This window comes from Camelina sativa, chromosome 9, assembly GCF_030686135.1.
Source record: "Camelina sativa cultivar CO46 ecotype springtype chromosome 9, ASM3068613v1".
Taxonomy (NCBI): domain Eukaryota; kingdom Viridiplantae; phylum Streptophyta; class Magnoliopsida; order Brassicales; family Brassicaceae; genus Camelina; species Camelina sativa.
Genome location: NC_141888.1, coordinates 25,774,185 through 25,794,188, shown reverse-complemented (window position 1 = coordinate 25,794,188; position 20,004 = coordinate 25,774,185). Strand labels below are relative to the sequence as shown.

The window sequence follows — 20,004 nt, the reverse complement described above, 5'->3', positions numbered from 1 at the left end:
AAAGGAAGAAGATGACGGAAGCAAACAACAGCAACACAACTTGACTCTTTTCGTTTTTCCCTTTTTTTGAGTTTTTTTAAAAATATCCAAAAACATTTTACAAGCCCAAATTTGTTTGTTTCCGGCCCAGGCCCAATTAGACGAATAGTTAACAACAATTTTTTAGGGCTTTGATACTATAAAAACCTCGTAACCCTAGAGTTGCAGAGAGATACCTCACCAGTCCGTCCAGCCGCGCAAGAAGAAGCTTCTCTCTCTTTGTGAGTTTACTCGTTCCTCTCCTCTCTTCTACTTCTTGTCTCTGTGAATCTCTCCCTCGCTGCTTTCTTTATGTATTAGGGTTTACTAGTGTGTTTCTTCTCTCTTTGTCTCTGCTCCTGGTATTTTCTAAGTTCGTTGCTTTGTTCATTTCGAGTTTTATTGACCTGATGATATAAGCGTTTTTAGAGTCTGTTGTTTGTTCTGCTTTAGAGATTTATCAAAGTATCGCTATTGGAATGCGTAAGATTAGAGTTTTTATTGATGAACTGTAAAATGTAGTTTGGATGCCGTTGTTATACCGTTGGGGATCTCTTGAGAGTTTATAAGTCGTCATCTTTAGTATGGTTTTAAGAAGAGTTGTCTAGATACTTGGAAGTATTACAAGCTTTTTGTATCAATTTTGTTTGTTTTATGTTCGCTAAAGCATTGAGATTGGTCTTACGGTTTGCGGTGTGAAAGTTTCATCATTTTGATATCTTTAGAGATAAGAGTAATTGTTTTTGAATGTATGATTCACTAATGGAGCTGATTGTTGTTGGTTTTTTTTGCAGCTTGAGGTGACGAAATGAAGCACAACAATGTCATCCCCAATGGACACTTTAAAAAGCACTGGCAGAACTATGTGAAGACTTGGTTCAACCAGCCTGCCAGGAAGACCAGAAGAAGAGTTGGTTAGTTATCTCTCCCGCATTGCTTGTGTCATGTTTCTGTTTAAGCTTACTCCTATGGTTTTCCAGAATCTAATTGTGTGTGTTTGTGTCATGTCTACTCAGCGAGGCAAAAGAAGGCTGTGAAGATCTTCCCTCGTCCAACATCTGGACCTCTCCGCCCTGTTGTGCATGGTCAGACTCTTAAGTACAACATGAAGGTCAGAACCGGTAAAGGATTCACTCTTGAAGAGCTCAAGGTTTGTAACATCTATCTCTCTCTCTGTCTGTCATTTATTCTTGTAGCTATTAAGTTTCATTTCTTGGTTTCTGATTGTTGATTACATTAGCCTGGTTGGTACCCTTGATTTCTGATTGATGATGATTAGATTAGGCTGGATATTTCTTTGTTTTTGGAGCTATCATGTTTCATTTCCTGCTGAATATTGTTGGGATTGTTGATTACTGATTGCTTTTTATTAATATAGGCTGCTGGTATCCCCAAGAAGTTGGCTCCTACAATCGGTATCTCTGTTGACCATCGTCGCAAGAACCGTTCTTTGGAGGGTCTTCAAACCAATGTCCAGAGGCTGAAAACCTACAAGGCTAAGTTGGTCATCTTCCCGCGCCGTGCCCGGAAGGTTAAGGTACTATTTCGAAGCAACAAGTTTATGTTTTATTGGTCTTCATCATTATCTTCTTGATTTGGTACTGATCTCTTACTTGTTCTGTTTTTGTTTGTGTTGTGTCAGGCTGGTGACTCTACACCAGAAGAGTTGGCCAATGCTACCCAAGTCCAAGGAGACTACATGCCTATTGTACGTGAGAAGCCTACTATGGAGCTCGTTAAGCTGACCTCAGAGATGACATCCTTCAAGGCGTATGATAAGCTACGTCTTGAGAGGACAAACAAGAGACATGCTGGTGCTAGGCTCAAGAGGGCTCAAGAGGCTGAGAAAGAAGAGAAGAAGTGAGGATCCTTCTTCTTAGTTAGAATCCTTGTTATCATCTTTCGGATCTGAATTTTGGTGTATCAAACTCTGTTTTTTGTTTCTTCAGTATTGTATCCTTGAATCTTTTGATTTTGCTGATTCTTTGCTTCTCTGGTTTTATGAAAAAGATCATATCAGACATTTTGCCATCTATTCGTGCCGACCTTTTTTACTGTAGACAAAGTATTTTTAGCTATTTGAAAATTTGTCTCCAGTATGATTGTTTTGCCTTTTCAATATATGTACTGTTCTGCTTAGTTTCTAAAATCACGCCAGTGCCGATTAGAACAATATTTAGCGACATGTTATAATTTATACTCTGGTCAGAAGAAGGGATCTTTCCACGTAAACATTTTTGTTACTTCATATTTCCATAGTTGTAAATTGTAATATTAGCTTGAGAGACATTCCAATATATTCAAGTTTTCAGAAGAGAGAAAAACCTAAAAGACACTTGTATATTAATAAGATATATCAATTATACCAATGATTATGTCACAGAAAAAAAAAAAAAAAAAAAAAAAAACTGTTCACAGATAGTAAGTAAATCAAAACTAAATCGACCATAGCAAAACGAAGAAGACAACGAGAAATGGGTTTTTAAATTGGAGCTTAGAAGTCATGGAAGAGCATTATTGCATCATCGAGTTTAAACCTACTGGCAGAAAGCAACATTCTTTTGGCGTTAACCTTTTTCACTCTCTCCTTTAATGCTCCTTCCGGTGTCTTTTCCAGTATCTTCGATGACAACATCATCAACTGCCACAAACGCAATGACAGTTTATTTTTTTAGTAATAGGGAACATCTAGGAATTCATCAACTCTACATCTTTAGTAATTTCAAAGCGTGGACTAACCTCTTTCTCGGAATCTCCTTCATGGGTCAACCTGAGACTCAAGTTTAAAGAAGCATGATACATCTCATCCAACATTTGCCTCGTCACAATCAACTTGTTTACCTTCCACAATAAGAAGGACGTATATCCAGAACCACCACCCGTAACCACGAATTTCTAAAACAACATAAGAGGAAAATAATGAATCAACATCTAAAACAATATTTCATTTAAAAAGATTTGGTTACAACTTGGTAAAAAAGATAGTACCTGCATATGTAAGTAACTATCTTTCCACATCTTCAGAAGGATTTGAGGCGTGTCTTTCTTTTCAGTCAGCGCGGCATCAGCAATCTTAAAAAATAAAAAGTTGATGTAAAGTTAGGAAACTTGTTATCACCAAAAAATAATGTTTCAATATTTCACTAGAAAAAACAGTCTTTATAACCTTATCGGTCTCAACAAAACGCCCTTCTTGTGATAAGTATCTGAACATTCTGAAAGCTTCTTTCCCATATCTTCTCATAACTACTGCTTCCATCTGAAACCATTTCAAAGATCTCATTTTCAATTTCAGAAATATTTCAGGAAATATAGAAAAAGATGGAAACACACCTCGTCTTTCTGTGCTACGCTGATAATTGATTTTAAATCTGCAAAAACCAATTAACAGAAGAAATTATAAAAGGTAAGTTTGAATACAAAAATCAGCTGAATAGATTGTTGATGGAGTTACTATACCAACTATATATGAACTATCCATTTCTATCACAAATGCTGGTAGATAGGAAGACGTTGCACACAATTGATCAAGGCATGCTTCAACTCGCTCTTGTAACATAGTACGACCTGCTACTGTCTTTATAACCTCTTCATAAATGGAACCAACCGACATTGGAACTGTTTAAAGAGGAAAGCAAATTCAGTAACCCGACAGAATTTTCATAGGTGATTTTGGTGGAGAGTGTAAAATGATTAATCAATCGCACCAAAAAGAACAATCGAGACTTCAATTTGTTTTGTTTATGTTAAGATATCTAATGAAAATGAGTAAGCATCTCAGATATTACCCGACTTGTCTGTTTTCACCTTCTTCTCCTGCGATCTTCCTACTTCTAACATTGCCCTCAAGACAATGGCACATCCTTCATCCCTGCGTTCTTTCACTATCTCCACACACACCTTAAACAAAGAAACAGGTGGTCAAAAGACTCCTAAAGATAAATCAGGAAAATTAAATTTTGAATACCAATAAAATAACCTCAAATGAGAGACACGGGTAACTAACCTTATGTCTAAGGCGGCGGATGAACTCCTCAAAGTTAGGACGCCAAATCACTTCATTGCTCGTAGGTGAGAAGTCCACATCACGTTGCTTACGCTGAAATATTCGGTTCAGAGAGAAACATCAAAACAAAAGGTACTTAGTGCTACGTCATTGAGAAATGTATGTCTTTTCTCCAAAACTGCATGGTAAGAATGCTGATACCTTCCCCTCAGTAATGTTGTTATCATTATCTGCTATTGATGAATTTGAATCTTCTTCAAATACAAGTGGAAACCTTATTGTGTCAACTGGAGTTGCTGCTTCAAGAACACGTTCCTCTAAGGTTTCCGGTTCTTTAAGAATCTGCACAGTTTAAGAAATTTTGTTAATTAATACCAAAAAAGAAAAAACAGTCAAACTGAGAGTCATGTCGCTGCAATTGGTTGATAGATCTAATAAACAAGAAACTGATATATCCGGAAAAGTATACAGTTGTTAGTTTTCATACTGACATACTACAACAGAAAGCCTTTATCACCTTGGCAGCCTTAGGGCCTCTTTTCTTTGCCGGCTCTTGTTCTTTGTTTGCAAGAACAGGTTCGGGAGAAGGAATGCGCTCAACAAAACGGGCAGCAACCAATTTCTGAAGAGAATCTTTGATCACTTTTGAACCTATCGATTTTTCTGAATCTGATCATGTATGAAGAAAACATGTATAACAGATTAGAATTCATTTGTTATGACACATTATTGTAATCAAAACGAGAAACACAAAGCCAACGCCTACAATGAGAGTATTGTGGCAATACAACACAGGAGGTACGTAAGATATTAGGACTCACCTTGGTCTCTTTCTATCAGCTGTCCTAAGGTAAGCCTACCGTTACAAAGTAAACCATCAAGAACTGCACCGCACTGTACATGTAGATCAAACGTATAAGGTTAGCATGTCTCGAAGCACAACCAAGTAAGTCAAACACTGAACAGAGCGAAGAAGAAGCAGGATCAAACCTCAGACCCAAGTTCATCGTTTACAACCCTTGAAAACTTGTTATACCTCCCACGATGAAGAATGTTGCTAAGCAGCACAAGGTACTGTACAGTAGCTTTGCTCTCGGAACCATCTACATATCAAAAAAGCATACAACAAAACTCTCATGATTACTCTCTTTCTGAGTTTCACAACAAGAAAACCTCAATGCTTAGTTTACTTATCACAAAACCTACTCGGAACTCTTAAAACTCAGCGATTAGAAACTGAAAAAAAAGCAAACAGGACTAACCAGGTGGCTCAATAGAGAATGCTTGAACGCAATTGTGCTGAATCAAGAGGTACAAAATATCCTTGACTTGGTTATGATTGATTTCAGATTCGGCTAAACGAGAGATGTCTCGCGAAGAAAGATGTCCTCTACGGAGAAGACATTCACAAACTTTCTGCAAATAAAGCCATCACCAAAAACTCATTAACACAGGAATCATAGATTTCATAATCTTTGGAAGGGTTCATCAAACTAATACCGATACGACGGTTCCGAACTGGACTGAGATAATGTGGACGGCGTAGACGATGCCATACTCAGCCGTCTCCATGATTAGTGTGACACTTGTTGTCTTCTTCTGTCTCCCGCAAGCACACAAACAACAACACACAAAAGGGTTTTTAGCAAAATCGCAAATTTGATTAAGGATTTGATTAAAAAGTACAAATCTTTTGAAAAGTACCTTCTTTACGCTTCGATTGAGTGATATAAGTGTCAAAACCCTTGACGGGTTTCGGTGACAGAGATAGCTTCCGCCGGTGGAGGAAGGGTTATCGGAAAGTTCTCAATTTTTTTTTTACTGCGATTGTTTGTTTAAAAACCTAAGCCCAATTTTATGGAGGGTAAGGCCCAATTTGATGGAGGGTGTGGCCCATTGCTTCTCTATTTGTGTATGTCGGTAAAGAAGAACAAACACAAATCAAATTCTTCTGTTTGTAATTATTCTATGTGATGGCTTTACATTTTTTAAATGAATTGAAGACCATGTTTTTAATTAGGAGAAAGGGAAAATGATTTTTTCAGCTACATGAATATGACTTTGGTTTTTTCTTTATCAGATAAAATTGTATAAGACGTTTTTTCATGTATAGGATATTTTTATTAATCATCGACTTCTATTTACATAATAACATAATGTTTAATCTTAAACCAGGTAAAATAAACATTTTGAGTTACTAAATCCTAATCTGATTCTTTTTTTACGCTATTGCAAGCAAAATTATGGTCCTAGTATAGTGAATCATGATATAGACCCAAAACAGTGTTACAATACTGTGGTTTCAACTTTCAAATCAATACTTTTGGAGTAACAAAATACATTTCACGAATCACGACTATACATATATATATATATATATATACATATCAATATTCAACTAATACTTTTTTGTCCTTTTATCGAAAGTAAGTTTTTAAAAAAAAAATTGGTCTAGTAGTTGTTACATGTGTTGTTGTAAGCTAGGTAGGAGTTGTAAATAATTTCTGTTGGAGTTCATAACTGTTTTCATTTCTCTTTTAGCCGATAATTGTATTTTATTAATGTTTGACATTATATATTCGTGTTTACCTAATTTTTTATGACTTTACACTTACCTAAATTTAAGCTTATAAAATACCAAATTAGTCAGTTTAAGATATGCATTCTTCCTTATAGATATATGAACACCACATTACAACAAAACAAAAAGAGTCATAGTTTAATCGTTTTATGATGTTGAATTATTATTATCCAAGTTCAATAATTTATATTTAAATGGTGGGCATGTATCAGACAAAACAACTAATCCAACTAAAGCTATATATATTTTAAAATCATAATATGGACAAACCAAAATTGATAACTTCAAAAAGATGTATGTCCCCATTATTTACTCTTATCGTTCTAAGGTTTTTTCCCCTTGATCATTTAGCACTAATAGTATTCTTTTCTTTCTTTTGTATATATATAATATATCAACAAACTTTGGGACGTTTAACCCATAATTTTGTCGGCTAGTTATACCATCCACCTCAAATTCTTAAGATTATTATATTCCTTGTACAATAGTGCTACGTACGTAGGAGCATCTTTGAAACTGTGCTAATCCGAGTCAAAAAAAAGTCACATGCGCAATGGACTGACTCATTAGCATTTCTTTAATGGAACTATAGTTTAGTTTCGCTATGACCTATCCTATCTAAATCTAAGATTAATCAGAAAGGAAAATGTTTTCTGAAGCTTTGTTTATTGCATGACGTTTTAAAGTTTTTACCCAACTATTTAGAATTTTAATACTTCTACGGAAATTTCATGTACAAATCAAAATTACTATTGCATGATTTCACCAAAAAAAAAAAAAAAAAAAAATTACTATTGCATGATGAAGCCAATAACGCGGGTTCAGCCGTTCGGTTCAGGGTTTGTACCGGAAATCAAATTAAAACAACAATTTTAAACCCACCTCTTCAAAAACCGAAACGTCGGTTCAAAAATGACACGTGTCAGCATCTTTTAGGCCTTTCGGATTAATTTATAAATATAGCATTTTGCTTTCACATTCTCTGCTTCTTCTTCTTCTTCCTCATCCTCATCCTCATCGTTTGCTCTCGTGTTTGTGTTTTCCACGTAACCATGGATGCCGATACACTCACCGGATTGTTAGAAAACGTCGCCAGAAAATTCCCCGATCGACGAGCTCTCTCCGTTTCTGGCAAATTCGATCTCACTCACGCGCGTCTTCACGATCTAATCGAACGCGCCGCCTCACGTCTCGTCTCCGCCGCTGGCATCAAACCTGGCGATGTCGTCGCTCTCACCTTCCCTAACACCGTCGAGGTAGTTTTTTTTTTTTTTTGGTAGCTTTCTTCATATGTTTTGGATTTTAAAGCTTCGTCTCTGGTTTTATTTTTGCGTGCGGAACAATCTCATGGGAAACAGAAATGGTGTTCAGATTTTGATTTCGATTTTTTTGTTTGTTAGTTTGTGATAATGTTTTTGGCGGTGATAAGAGCTAGAGCAACGGCGGCGCCGTTAAACGCGGCGTACACGGCGGAGGAATTTGAGTTTTATCTCTCCGATTCGGATTCAAAGCTGTTGTTAACCGCTAAAGAAGGAAACGCACCGGCTCAAGAAGCAGCTTCGAAGCTAAACATCTCTCACGTAACCGCTACGCTGCTAGACGCTGGCACGGACTTGGCTCTGTCCGTGTCGGATTCTGACTCGGTCGTTGACTCAGCTACGGAACTCGTTAATAGCCCGGACGACGCGGCACTCTTCCTCCACACTTCTGGCACCACGAGCCGTCCCAAGGGTGTACCTCTCACGCAGCTCAATTTAGTTTCATCAGTGAAGAACATTAAATCGGTTTACAAGCTTACTGAGTCTGATTCTACGGTGATTGTTCTCCCTCTGTTCCACGTTCATGGATTGTTAGCTGGTTTGCTCAGCTCGCTTGGAGCTGGTGCTGCTGTGACACTCCCAGCTGCTGGTCGATTCTCAGCGACTACGTTTTGGCCAGACATGAAGAAGTATAACGCTACATGGTATACTGCTGTTCCAACTATTCATCAGATCATATTGGACCGCCACGCCAGCCATCCTGAGCCTGAGTACCCTAAACTCCGGTTCATCAGGAGTTGCAGTGCTTCTTTGGCTCCGGTAATGCTCTTGTTTCAAGCCAGTTGTTATTTATGGAGAACATAGTAACATGTCTTTCAAGATATTTATGGTTTTGTATGTCTATGGTTGTGTTCAGGTGATATTGTCCAGGCTTGAGGAAGCTTTTGGAGCACCGGTGCTAGAGGCCTATGCAATGACAGAGGCAACCCACTTGATGAGCTCAAATCCCTTACCAGAGGAAGGTCCACACAAGCCTGGGTCTGTTGGGAAACCCGTAGGTCAAGAAATGGCCATCCTTAATGAGAAAGGCGAGATACAAGAGCCAAATAACAAAGGAGAGGTTTGTATTAGAGGGCCAAATGTGACAAAAGGTTACAAGAACAACCCAGAGGCCAATAAGGCAGGTTTCGAGTTTGGGTGGTTCCACACTGGTGATATCGGTTACTTTGATTCCGATGGGTATTTGTCTCTGGTGGGTCGGATCAAAGAGCTCATTAACCGTGGAGGTTAGTCTCATTTACTCTTATTTGATGGCTTTACTGTTCAAAAGTATAATAGTCTATGGGAAGCCGTTTATATGGATCAACTTTGTATTTGCATAGTCCCAATGGATTGGCTAGACTTTGTCAATTGAAATCCCTATCTAGTTAGAAATGAGACAAGTCAAAGAAAGAGGCTACTTTGCAGTATTATGTTCTTTCTGTAACAATGAGTTAGGTCTTCTATGTGTACTTACTTACAATCTCTATTTCAGGTGAGAAGATATCGCCAATTGAAGTGGATGCTGTACTCTTAACCCATCCGGACGTTTCCCAGGGAGTTGCATTCGGTGTTCCTGATGAAAAATATGGCGAAGAGGTAAACAAAACCTTTGCTTAAGTTGCTCTAATTTTATTTCATCAATTGGTCTCCCTTATCTACTACCATTATGCCCTGCATAGTTATTAAAACTTTATGTGAACTTACTTCAGTAATGCTCTTAAGAAACGTAATTAGCTGTTTAATTAGATTGGTTGATAATAGAGTTTTTTTCTTGATATATCAGATTAATTGTGCGGTGATTCCAAGAGAAGGAACAACTGTGACAGAAGAGGACATTAAAACATTTTGTAAGAAGAATTTGGCAGCTTTCAAGGTGCCAAAGAGAGTGTTCATCACTGATAACCTCCCCAAAACTGCTTCCGGTAAGATTCAGCGCCGCATCGTCGCTCAGCAATTCCTCGAAAAACCCTAAACACACAACAAAATACCATCTTGCTCGAATCATTGATGATGAGTCTTCTTAGATTGTAGGCAAGTGGATTTGCTTTCTCAATTGGTTCGTGGTTTAAAAGTTACCTTTTTAATATGTTTTTCATGGTTAAAAGAGCACATGGTGGTGAAGGGTATAGTTAAATTACAAAAATGGAAATAAAGTTGATAAGAGATTATTGCAGTACAATAAAGGAGAGTTTTTTTTTCTTGGTGTTGTCTTTGCGTCGTTTATTGAAGATGCTCTTCATCTAATGCGTCGTGACCAATTTGACAACTAAAAACGTGCTGCCAAAACGGATAAAGCCGAATGACCCAACACAATACACATTTAAGTATCTTAACACAGAAAAAGGTGCATTTATATTACATCTTCATAGAACAAACCAACCGTTTAGTGGGACAGTTAGGCTTTACACAAGTTCAGTTAGGTTTTACACAAGTTAAATCTCAACTCGTGTTGCACCGTGCATCATCAATATGGCTTAAATTATAATCATCGGAATTGAGTATTGCGTTAGCCTCCTTTTTGCAATGACATAACTGGTATTCATTCCATAAATTTAACATTTTTAACGTTACGTAGACATAAACATTAGTTAATATTTTAATACAGTGAAATGAATTTCTACCCAAAAAAAAAAAAAAGATCGCATGTTTTCTAGGTTATACTACTCGATACAACTCTCAACTCTGGCAACTGACAAGTGGTTTACTCTACACACCAAAAAATTTATACGCCTATTTCTCTAATTTTACGAACCGGTCTTGTTTTTCTTCCTCCAGTACTTACTCTCCCACTGTTCGATTCTACTAGTCGTACTCTGTCTCCTTTTCAGAACCGAGTAAAACGAAGCAGGATCATAGGGAGGCGGCATGGTGCAGGGACCGGTCTCAGCTGGGTGTTTCACGAGTGATTCCATCATAAACTTCCGCTCATTTCCATTCCTCGGGCACGCCATTGCCTCTGAGCAGAGCTCCGTGGAGTTCCGAGGGATCTCGGGTTTAAACCGGAGGAGTTTAGAGTATTGGGTTAAGAGATGGAACATGTAATCGTAGACATAGTCCATTTTAAGTTCTTGTTGCACAAACTCACTTGCCTTCCTCCCGATGTCTTGTGCCTGGTAAGACAAATAACAGTGAGAGTATAACATTAGGAGTATCTAAACCAGATTTCTCAACCAAACACTCATGAAATGCATATAAATAAAAAGGGGCATCTGATTCATCATATGGAGCTGATAGAGATTAAATCCAGTAAACTAAGCCAAGAGGATTCACTACCTAATGTGTGTTGATTGAAATCAACGGACATGTGTCTGTGTGTTCACGGTGCAGATATTATTAGATTATACCGAGATTGAGAACCAGTTAACACAGCGGCAGTATAATCTGATACTCTTTTTTAAGTAAATATCGTACCTTTCGCATATGCAAGTTGCCCCAATCAACGGCAAATTTGATGGAGCGGCATTTGTCATCTTCCTTGACGGGCCAGTAATGGTGCCCTGGAAACATACCTCGTGTGAAGAAATCGTAGTAATGAGGTTTCACCATTAATGTCACCGAGTCACAAGCCAGAATGTACTTCTCGCTCACCGACCATGCAGACCCTTCTATGTAAATCTTGTACCTGCATAACAATTTTTTTTTGCATAAGCCACTTCTTAGAACACCAAAAGGAATTGTAAAGGTTCCTCTAAAAAATGTATTATGTATACTACCTGTGATGGCATTGGCTCGCCAAGTCTGAAGTCTTGTAACCTTCCTTTGATTCCTTGACCCAGTCCTACAAAAAACACACCAAAATTAAGCCCATAGAAAAGTATTACATAAACATTCACCGGCATCACAACTCCAGTAACTCCCAACTTTTGCACCATAGTACATCAAACGTTAAGAACAACGTGATATCGGCATAGAGTCAAGTACCTGCTTGTACAAACGAGCTTTCCAGTCATACTCCTCAGAGAGATTACATTTCATGAGATCAAGTCTCGTATCAGCAACCGTTGGATTCCCTTTCCAGTAAGCATAAGGTTCTCTGTCGATCCATTTAGTCCTCTGGTTCCCTTCATTAAGGTCTTTCAATAGACTCTCCCATGGCTTTATATTCACCTCCGCCCTACAAAACCAATGCAATTCTCATCTCTAACATTCTCTAAACAACTCTCACAGCTATTTCTTAGCTACCAAGTACATTCACTATAGGGTTCCATTTTTGTCAAATCTAAAACTACAGACTACAGTGGTGAAGCAATTACCATCCCCAATAGGACCAATCGGGAAACACAATGTCGAGCGTCTCGTTGTTAGCACAGTAACGGAACAACGGCGGCGGCGAAGGTTGATCAACTCCGGAGTATTCCGCCGCCTTCACCACCGGCCAATCAACGCAGTCAAACATGAGCTCGAGATCCGGAATCTTTCCCGGATATCTCCGTAGTAGCTGAACGAAGCCCCAGATCGTGAACACATCTCTCGTCTGGAAAGCCTCACGAAAGTTCTCGACGTAGATCCTGCCGTCGATGATCGCTAATCGGAAAATCGCCGTCGCATTAGCTCGCTCCAAGGCTTCCCTCGTGATACCGGTCTTCTCCCACGGCCGTAGATCCTCGTGGATCCATCGGAAATAGTCGGGACACGTGGCGGATGGAGATCGATCTGATTCGTCTTCTCCGACGTTTGATCGGAAACTCGTCGGGTAACTGTTCCTTGGGCAAGTAACAGTGTCGTTGCCGGAGAAAGCGGCACAGTTTAGCGTGAAGTCTTTATTTGGTTTTTCCGTAATTAGCTTAGTCGACTGAGGGTATTTTGGGGATTGGGTAGCTTCTCTCTGAGTCACGGTCACGGTTTCTTTCTCTATCAGAACCTACAAAACGAAGCCGTTTAGCAAAAATGAGATGGGTGTTAGTTATTGACTAAAGACGATCACGTGAGATCAGTAAAGCTCCTGTGTAAAACACGTGTTGAACGCTCCGTGAACTTGTTTGACAAAAAGTGATGGTGACGCAACAAATTAGGCGCGAAAGAGTTTTTTTTTAGCACCCACTACTAATTACCAAAGTCCGACGTGGCAAAAAATATCGTGATGAGCAAAAAACGACAAGAAGGAGCGTCGTTTTTGATGTAATAGAACAAGAATCTAATTATAGTAAGTGATCTGTGCGTACGGAGGGGTCGAGGAGGAGGCGCGTGGAGAGAAACGCGCCGAGGAGGAGGAAGAGGAAGAGGGAGAAGAAGGCGTAGGATCGGTTGGAAGCACCGGTGCCGGTCTTGACGAGTGGAGACCAGATGGTGTCGAAATTACGAGAATGCGTTGCTCCAGAGACATACGACGGCGAGTTCCTCATCATTGCGCCTCCTTGCTGTTGCATGCCAAATTTGATTTGATAAATCAATCAACGAAAGATGAAGAAGAGAGAGGTGAGAGGTAAGAGAGAGAAAAAGAGAGTCTTTTTTTTTTTTGTTGTGTGAGAAAAGGAAGGGACAGAGAATCATGTGAACCAGAACAAGAAAAGGTTTGGTTTAATTAAAAACTAAACTCTTTTGATGTTTGCAAGACTTCTGAAGGTTGTATACTATTTGTATACCTCGAAAAAGGAATAAAAAGGAATAAGTGGGGGTTATTGGTTTAAGATTTGAAAAGAGTTTTAAAGACTTTAAATGTTATATAGAATCTGTTGTTATTAGATCAAGATTTTGTTAAACTCTGTTAAAATTTAGTGTTATTAGTTTGTGATTTGTAAAAAGTCATTTAAAATCTTAACAAATCTGAGTTATTGGATTCAGACTTTTATAAAATCATTAAAATTTTTGTATTATTCAATTAAAACAAAAAAATCTAGGATTGTTAATGAGTTCAATTATTATGTTATTGGTTCATGATTTTAGACACTTTCTTTACAAAATAAAGTCATGGAAAGTATCATAAAAATACAGGAATTGTTTGGAGGACTTTACAAGATTTTAGAAAACTAATCAACAAAACTCTTTAGCAATCTTTAACAATCTTTCATATATTCATTTTTAATGATTTTGTTGAACTCTTCAAAAATCTTCATAAATCTCAAACCAATACCACCCCTAAATGTTTTAAAGTTTCTAGGTGAAATGGGAGACATATAAGTACAATTCGTCTAAATGTTTTCTTTCTTTTTTTACTAAAAAATGTTTAGATCATTTAGATCGTAAACCAACAAAAACAAAAAAAAACAAAAAAACAAAAACTATGGAGTATGTGGCAAAACGCACTTGGAAAAATTAAGGATGGTATTGGATTTTAATTTATAAAAATTTTTGAAGAGTTCAACAAAATCATTAAAAATGAATAAGTGAAATATTGTTAAAGATTGCTAGAGAGTTTTGTTGATTAGTTTTCTAAAATCTTGTAAAATGCTCCAAACAATTCCTGTATTTTTGTGATACTTTTCTATGACTTTATTTTGTAAAGAAAGTGTCTAAAATCATAAACCAATAGCATAATAATTGAGCTCATTAACAATCCTAGATTCTTTTGTGTTAATTGAATAACACAAACTTTTAATGACTTTATAAAAGTATGAATCCAATAACCCAAATTTGTTAAGATTTTAAATGATTTTTTACAAATCACAAACTAATAACACTAAACTTTAACAGAGTTTAACAAAATTTTGATCTAATAACAACACATTCTACATAACATTTAAAATCTTTAAAACTCTATTTATCTCAAACCAATAATCCCACTTAATTTAGCCTGTAAGATTTTTATATGTATGATTCAATAAAATTCTTCAAAAGTAGTACTAGATAGATTAGCTGAATTTCGGGAAAATAACAAAAACAGTGTAAACGTCTATAAGGCCTATAGGTCGACGCCAAACTCCGAGACCAAGCCCAAGCCCGAATTAAACGTTTGTATAATTTGACTAGCGAGGCTAAGATCAGAAGATCATCATATCGTAATTATTTCAAAGTTCAAACCGATCAAATTATAGACGTGGGTCATAAGGTCATGTGTACTCATATATCTTTCCCGGTTTAGGTTCATATTTAAACATCATTTTTTTTCAAAAAAGTGGCAACAACTAACAAACCGAGCATTATTTTGGACCACAATAAAGCACATTGGATTGGAGTACTACACATGTGGTCATTTCGAGAAAATGGACCAATGTTGTTTAACTCCTTTTTTAAGTGATATTGTTCTAATATCATATAGTACTGTCGACGATCTGGTTACGACATGACATTTACATTGTAGAGCTGTCTTGGTCGGAGTTCACTGTTCAATAAAGGTTTCGCGGAAGCCTTGAATATATCAGAAATAGTCAAATACTAGTGTTTAAGTGAGGTCTTATTAATGTTTGAATATTCAGAACCAATTTCAAAGTTAATGGATCATTAGGTCTCATATATTTAGGAAATTTTTGTACTCTCGGCACTTGCAAATATCACATCATCTTCTTGGATCTTCTTCTTAAACAGAATGATGAAGAAAAAAGCAAATAAATCGAATTATGGGATTAACAAATCTATTTAGGAGTGCCCTCCCTCTTTGACATTTTTTGAATTAAAGCTCATGCTTAATAACTATCCATGTCCCTACCTTTCATCACAACTTTATATAAAAAAAATGAGACTATTACATTCTTTCACAAAAAGTTGAATAGTTTTATTATGAGGTAAAACTAAAATAGTAGTATCAATGAAAGTCAAGTATCTAAAATTTTAAACCCTCATCGTCAAGAACTTTAAATTGAGTTAGGGCTTGACTGGTTCTCCCGCTAGCTCCCGCAAACGCTGCGTTTGCGTTTGCGGGCGGTTGCTAGCGGTTGGGGCCAATCACACAAAACGCTCCCAATCGCTTTCAGTCGCTTCCAATCGCTCCCAACCATTGAATTCCAAAAGCTAGTTCCCGCAAGCGTTTGCGGTTGCGGGCGATTGCGGTTGGAATAATTTTTAATAAAAAAAAAAAAAGAAAAAAAAAAACCAACGATAAATTTTTTTCTATCTTCTATATATGTTTATCACCTTCTCAACCCTAACCAAGCCGTAACCCTAGTCTCTCAAACCTCCAAGTTATGGCGTCAACCCAAGGTGATGAAAATCAAGATGGAAACGTAAGTATTGAATCTCTTTTATCATTCATTATATGTTATATATGTGTAACTCTTTCTATTTTTTTCATAGCATCATCTTTTTCATTCTATATATTGTTTTGAGTTTGGTGATTGAATATATGTCTCAACTTGTTTTCTCGAATAGAAAATTACCTGGTCAGACGAGATGACTCGTTTGTTGTTAGATTTGATAACGCTAGAGAAACAAGCTGGAAATTCCAGAGGCAAAAGTTTGAGTGAGAAAGGAAAAGAAAACGTTCTTACAGAATTTAGAAAGGAATTTCCACTAAACTTAAACTGGAACAAAATTAAGAATAGACTTGATACTTTAAAGAGGCAATATGAACTATATCGTAAAATCACGTTTGGAGCAACTGGACTCGGAGTTAATCCAAGGACAGGAAGTCTTGATGCCCCTGATCATTGGTGGAAAGATAAAATTAAGGTATGTAACCACATATTTGTGTAATTATTAATTTCTTGTTTTGTATTTTCATTGATTGGAATTTTGTTTTTGGTTTATAAGGCTTATCCTGAAGCTTCGAGACTCCGGTCGCACCCACTGCGGTTTATACCGCTTCTTCATGTGGTCTTCCGAGATGAAACGGTTGTGGTGGAGGAGTCATGGCAACCAAGACGTGGTGTAAATCGTCATGCTCCATTAGTTGACGTAAGTGAGACTGAACGTACAAACGAAGAAGACGAGAGAGAAGATATGATGCGTGAGAACGAACCTCATCATATGGAAACAGAAGACCCAGATTGGATGTCACAAATTCCGAGGGAAAACTCTGCAAATCCAAATTCCGAGGCGGAACCATCATTTGCATCCAAAGAGACATCTTCTACGCACACTCAGGAGAAAAGAAGTCGAAACCGAAAGCGTAAACAAAATCCAGTAGACTCGACGCTCGACCGTATTGCTACTACTATGGAAGACCGAAATGATATTCTGGAGCAAATGACAAATGCAAAGTCAAAATCTCAGTCAACAAATTCAACTGAAGAACAAATGGCTCTTGTTGTGAAACATGTGAGGGCAGTACCGGATCTGGTTCCGATGTCGGAGCTTTATTGGGCATCTCTTGATCTTATTGCAACAAATGATGTTGTGCGCGGTTTATTTCTTGCTCTCCCAGATGACGAGAAGCTACCTTTTCTAAAGAGACAAACCAAGGAGTCTCGTAATGATTTTGCTTGATGATTAGCTTTGGTTTTGTTGAGTTAATCTTTCATGGAATTTTTATTTCTTGTTTGCATTTTGTTTACGACATTGAGGATTGTCTTTGGTTTTGATTTGACTTCAGTTTTTGTTGGCCTTTACAATATAATATTTTCTATTCATTTATTATGCAAGCGGATGCTTTTTAAGAGTCAAAATGTAACAAGAATTTAATTTGTTACAGGAAGGAAGTGACATGGAGTTGAACACAGTCAGAGAAATAATAGAAGCAGATGACCAAGTTATTGAAGCAGTAATCTGCATTGATCTTCTGGATTATTATCATAGTTATAAAAATAATCCAGAAGATCCACGGTATCAAGCACATGTTTTGCCATTTGTCACATTACTTGATGCAATATTTGGTGATAGACCAAATGCATAAAATAATAAACATTTCACAATGAATTTTATTTGTTTTTCTAAATAATTATTGTATTTTTTTATGATTTTTAATTATTAATCAAGTTTAAATTTTTTTTTGATATTTTAAAACATTTTTATATTATATATCACATTTATTATGTTCTAACCGCTATTGCACCCGCTGGTCAACCAGTCGTAAACCTCCCGCAAACGCACCAATTTTAAAACGCTAAACCAGTCGTTCAAAACGCTTTATAACGCTTGAAACCGCAATCGCCCGCTTCCGCAATCTCCCGCAACCGCAACCGCAACCGCAGCGTTTGAACCAGTCAAGCCCTTAATCGAAACCCTCTTTGATACGTAATTTACTTCATCGAATTATTTCATCATGATTCATGAATCATGCTGCCTCCAAGAAATTGCATTTAATTTAATAAAACTTAATAAACCAAAAAGGATAATATAGTTTATAGGATTCTCGATTTTTGTTATTTTCCTAAATAAGATTTCTCAATTATTTGAACGACATTATTTCATTTCTAAAGTATATACTATTAAAACATGATATGATATTTGAACTGAAAAAAGAAAGTAAAGGGTACACAAAAGGTTTGCATAAATCCGGATTTTCATTTTATCTGCTTTACAGTAGGGACTGTTTCTTGTTCCATTATCAATATCAACTAAATAAACCATTTATAAAATATGGCGATGCCTAACTAATACTATTAGAAAGTAATATTAATTACAAGTGATTGGAAGAGAGTGAGAGCGATATGATTTGGGGGCAGCGAAGAAAACCGAAAGCTCACACTCACACCTTTTCTGTTACTATTTCACGCGTGCTGTGTTCTTCCTTTGTCTCCCTATTTCACAACCCAAGAACCCTTTCCATTATAACATATACTACTATAATAAAATATGAAAATACTAATCTGTATTCACAGTGCATATACAGAATCCACCTATATATATAGGCATACACACTTAGGAGCCTTTGAGCACTGCTTCATTCTCTAGAACTAAGTATTATAAGCTTGAATTGAGTTGATAAGATCATGTCTGTGAGTATCTATCTCACTCCTTTCTTCTTACTTATTGTCATTCGATTATAATTCATATATGTATAGCTGAAATGTGAGTTTTGTAGATGGCAGTGGAGATAAGAGTTCCAAACTTGGATTGTGAAGGATGTGCTTCTAAGCTTAGGAAGACTCTGCTCAAGCTTAAAGGTATTGAAATCTTTTGCGTTTTAGTATGTTTCTTTTGGCTCAATATCTAAGTAGTGAGAGTGCTCGCTCGTACGGATTTTGGTTTGTATTGAGTTTTGACTATTAAAAGCAATACATGAATCGTTATAACGTCGTCGGTTCTCATTGTATTTGTGATTTTAATCAATATCTTACATATTCAAACCAATTTAAGTTTTAGATTTGTTTAGTTTGATTGTTGTTTTCTTTTCTTAGATTTTAAGAACAGATTAATTAAGTTTAGCAAAATTAAGATTAGAGTTTGGTTCATATATCTGAATTTAAACATCTCAGCCAAATCTTAAACCATATATAATGAACCGATTAAAATCGAACATCAACTTTCGGTTACTTCACATGGTCAGATTTTTTAGTTAATTTCTCTGGTTATTATTGGTTTACATGCAGGAGTGGAAGAAGTGGAAGTGGAGATGGAAACCCAAAAAGTGACGGCTCGAGGATACCGGTTAGAGGAAAAGAAGGTATTGAAAGCGGTACGACGGGCCGGTAAAGCGGCTGAACCGTGGCCATACCGGTTAGGTAATAGCCATTTTGCTTCTTTCTACAAATATCCTTCTTATGTGACCAACCACTATTACTCTGACGCACACCGTACGGATCCCACCGGTGGTGTCCACACTTTCTTCCACACACCTGCGGTATACTCTGTTGCCGTGGCCGGCGATGAGATCGCGGCTTCGATGTTTAGCGACGATAATCCCCATGCTTGTACCATTATGTAATCTTTTTTTTGTTTTTTTTTAAGTATACAAAATATGTTTTCAGTGCATCTTCCATGTCCAGCTTTGATTTGATGTGTTTGTTTTTGTATAACTAAATGTTGGAATGAGAAAGTAAAGTATATGTTGTTTTGAGTAAATAGAGTATTTAGTCTGAATAAATTAGATCAACAACACATGAACTAAACAAAAATTATCCGATTCGAAATCTGTTTTCATACGAAAATAGACTGAAAAATATACGATTAAGAACAAAATCGGGGAAATTGCCAAAACAAATGAGACTCATCGGTTTATTTGGTTTTAAACCTTAACCGAGTCTAAGTATCTAACATCTTCTCAAGAAGGTTTATCTTATTTTGGCCCATTTAAGACCAGGAGGCCTAATCTTAACATATAAATAAACCTAGCGAGAAATTATCTA

At 36.9% G+C, this 20,004-nt stretch overlaps 7 protein-coding genes across 7 annotated transcripts in view; 5 read left to right on the top strand and 2 right to left on the bottom strand.

The window, feature by feature from the left end:
- Nucleotides 1-25: 25 nt before the first annotated feature.
- LOC147938750 (large ribosomal subunit protein eL13z-like) lies at nt 26-2,049 on the top strand. The gene is made up of 5 exons (XM_087465341.1): nt 26-260; nt 813-932; nt 1,035-1,168; nt 1,397-1,555; nt 1,661-2,049. Exons 2-5 carry the CDS (start codon nt 827-829, stop codon nt 1,880-1,882), a joined length of 621 nt encoding a protein of 206 aa, XP_087321467.1. The 5' UTR covers nt 26-260; nt 813-826; the 3' UTR covers nt 1,883-2,049.
- Nucleotides 2,050-2,340: 291 nt separating this feature from the next.
- Nucleotides 2,341-5,946, bottom strand: LOC147938749 (uncharacterized). Its single transcript, XM_087465339.1, has 15 exons — nt 5,729-5,946; nt 5,525-5,623; nt 5,287-5,440; nt 5,015-5,127; nt 4,846-4,918; nt 4,542-4,693; nt 4,226-4,366; nt 4,025-4,117; nt 3,807-3,918; nt 3,478-3,636; nt 3,352-3,389; nt 3,185-3,277; nt 3,007-3,090; nt 2,758-2,913; nt 2,341-2,659 (listed from the first exon to the last, which is right to left on the bottom strand). Exons 2-15 carry the CDS (start codon nt 5,594-5,596, stop codon nt 2,513-2,515), a joined length of 1,587 nt encoding a protein of 528 aa, XP_087321465.1. The 5' UTR covers nt 5,597-5,623; nt 5,729-5,946; the 3' UTR covers nt 2,341-2,512.
- Nucleotides 5,947-7,573: 1,627 nt separating this feature from the next.
- LOC104711397 (oxalate--CoA ligase) lies at nt 7,574-10,104 on the top strand. The gene is made up of 5 exons (XM_010428099.3): nt 7,574-7,861; nt 8,006-8,683; nt 8,781-9,150; nt 9,399-9,502; nt 9,690-10,104. The coding sequence occupies exons 1-5, from the start codon at nt 7,658-7,660 to the stop codon at nt 9,876-9,878; spliced, it is 1,545 nt and encodes a 514-aa protein (XP_010426401.2). The 5' UTR covers nt 7,574-7,657; the 3' UTR covers nt 9,879-10,104.
- Nucleotides 7,866-20,004, top strand: part of LOC104711390 (small ribosomal subunit protein uS17z) — a 52,668-nt gene continuing 40,529 nt past the window's right edge. The window contains exon 1 of the mRNA XM_010428092.3: nt 7,866-7,937. The gene's annotated coding sequence lies outside the window, so the exon portion shown is untranslated. The remainder of the gene's footprint in view (nt 7,938-20,004) is intronic.
- LOC104711398 (uncharacterized) lies at nt 10,422-13,531 on the bottom strand. Its single transcript, XM_010428100.3, has 6 exons — nt 13,069-13,531; nt 12,160-12,767; nt 11,828-12,020; nt 11,620-11,684; nt 11,318-11,528; nt 10,422-11,016 (listed from the first exon to the last, which is right to left on the bottom strand). Exons 1-6 carry the CDS (start codon nt 13,270-13,272, stop codon nt 10,651-10,653), a joined length of 1,647 nt encoding a protein of 548 aa, XP_010426402.1. The 5' UTR covers nt 13,273-13,531; the 3' UTR covers nt 10,422-10,650.
- LOC104711396 (uncharacterized) lies at nt 16,074-17,348 on the top strand. Its single transcript, XM_010428097.2, has 2 exons — nt 16,074-16,447; nt 16,529-17,348. The coding sequence occupies exons 1-2, from the start codon at nt 16,169-16,171 to the stop codon at nt 17,201-17,203; spliced, it is 954 nt and encodes a 317-aa protein (XP_010426399.1). The 5' UTR covers nt 16,074-16,168; the 3' UTR covers nt 17,204-17,348.
- Nucleotides 18,362-19,720, top strand: LOC147938748 (heavy metal-associated isoprenylated plant protein 31-like). Its single transcript, XM_087465338.1, has 3 exons — nt 18,362-18,654; nt 18,741-18,822; nt 19,249-19,720. Exons 1-3 carry the CDS (start codon nt 18,649-18,651, stop codon nt 19,581-19,583), a joined length of 423 nt encoding a protein of 140 aa, XP_087321464.1. The 5' UTR covers nt 18,362-18,648; the 3' UTR covers nt 19,584-19,720.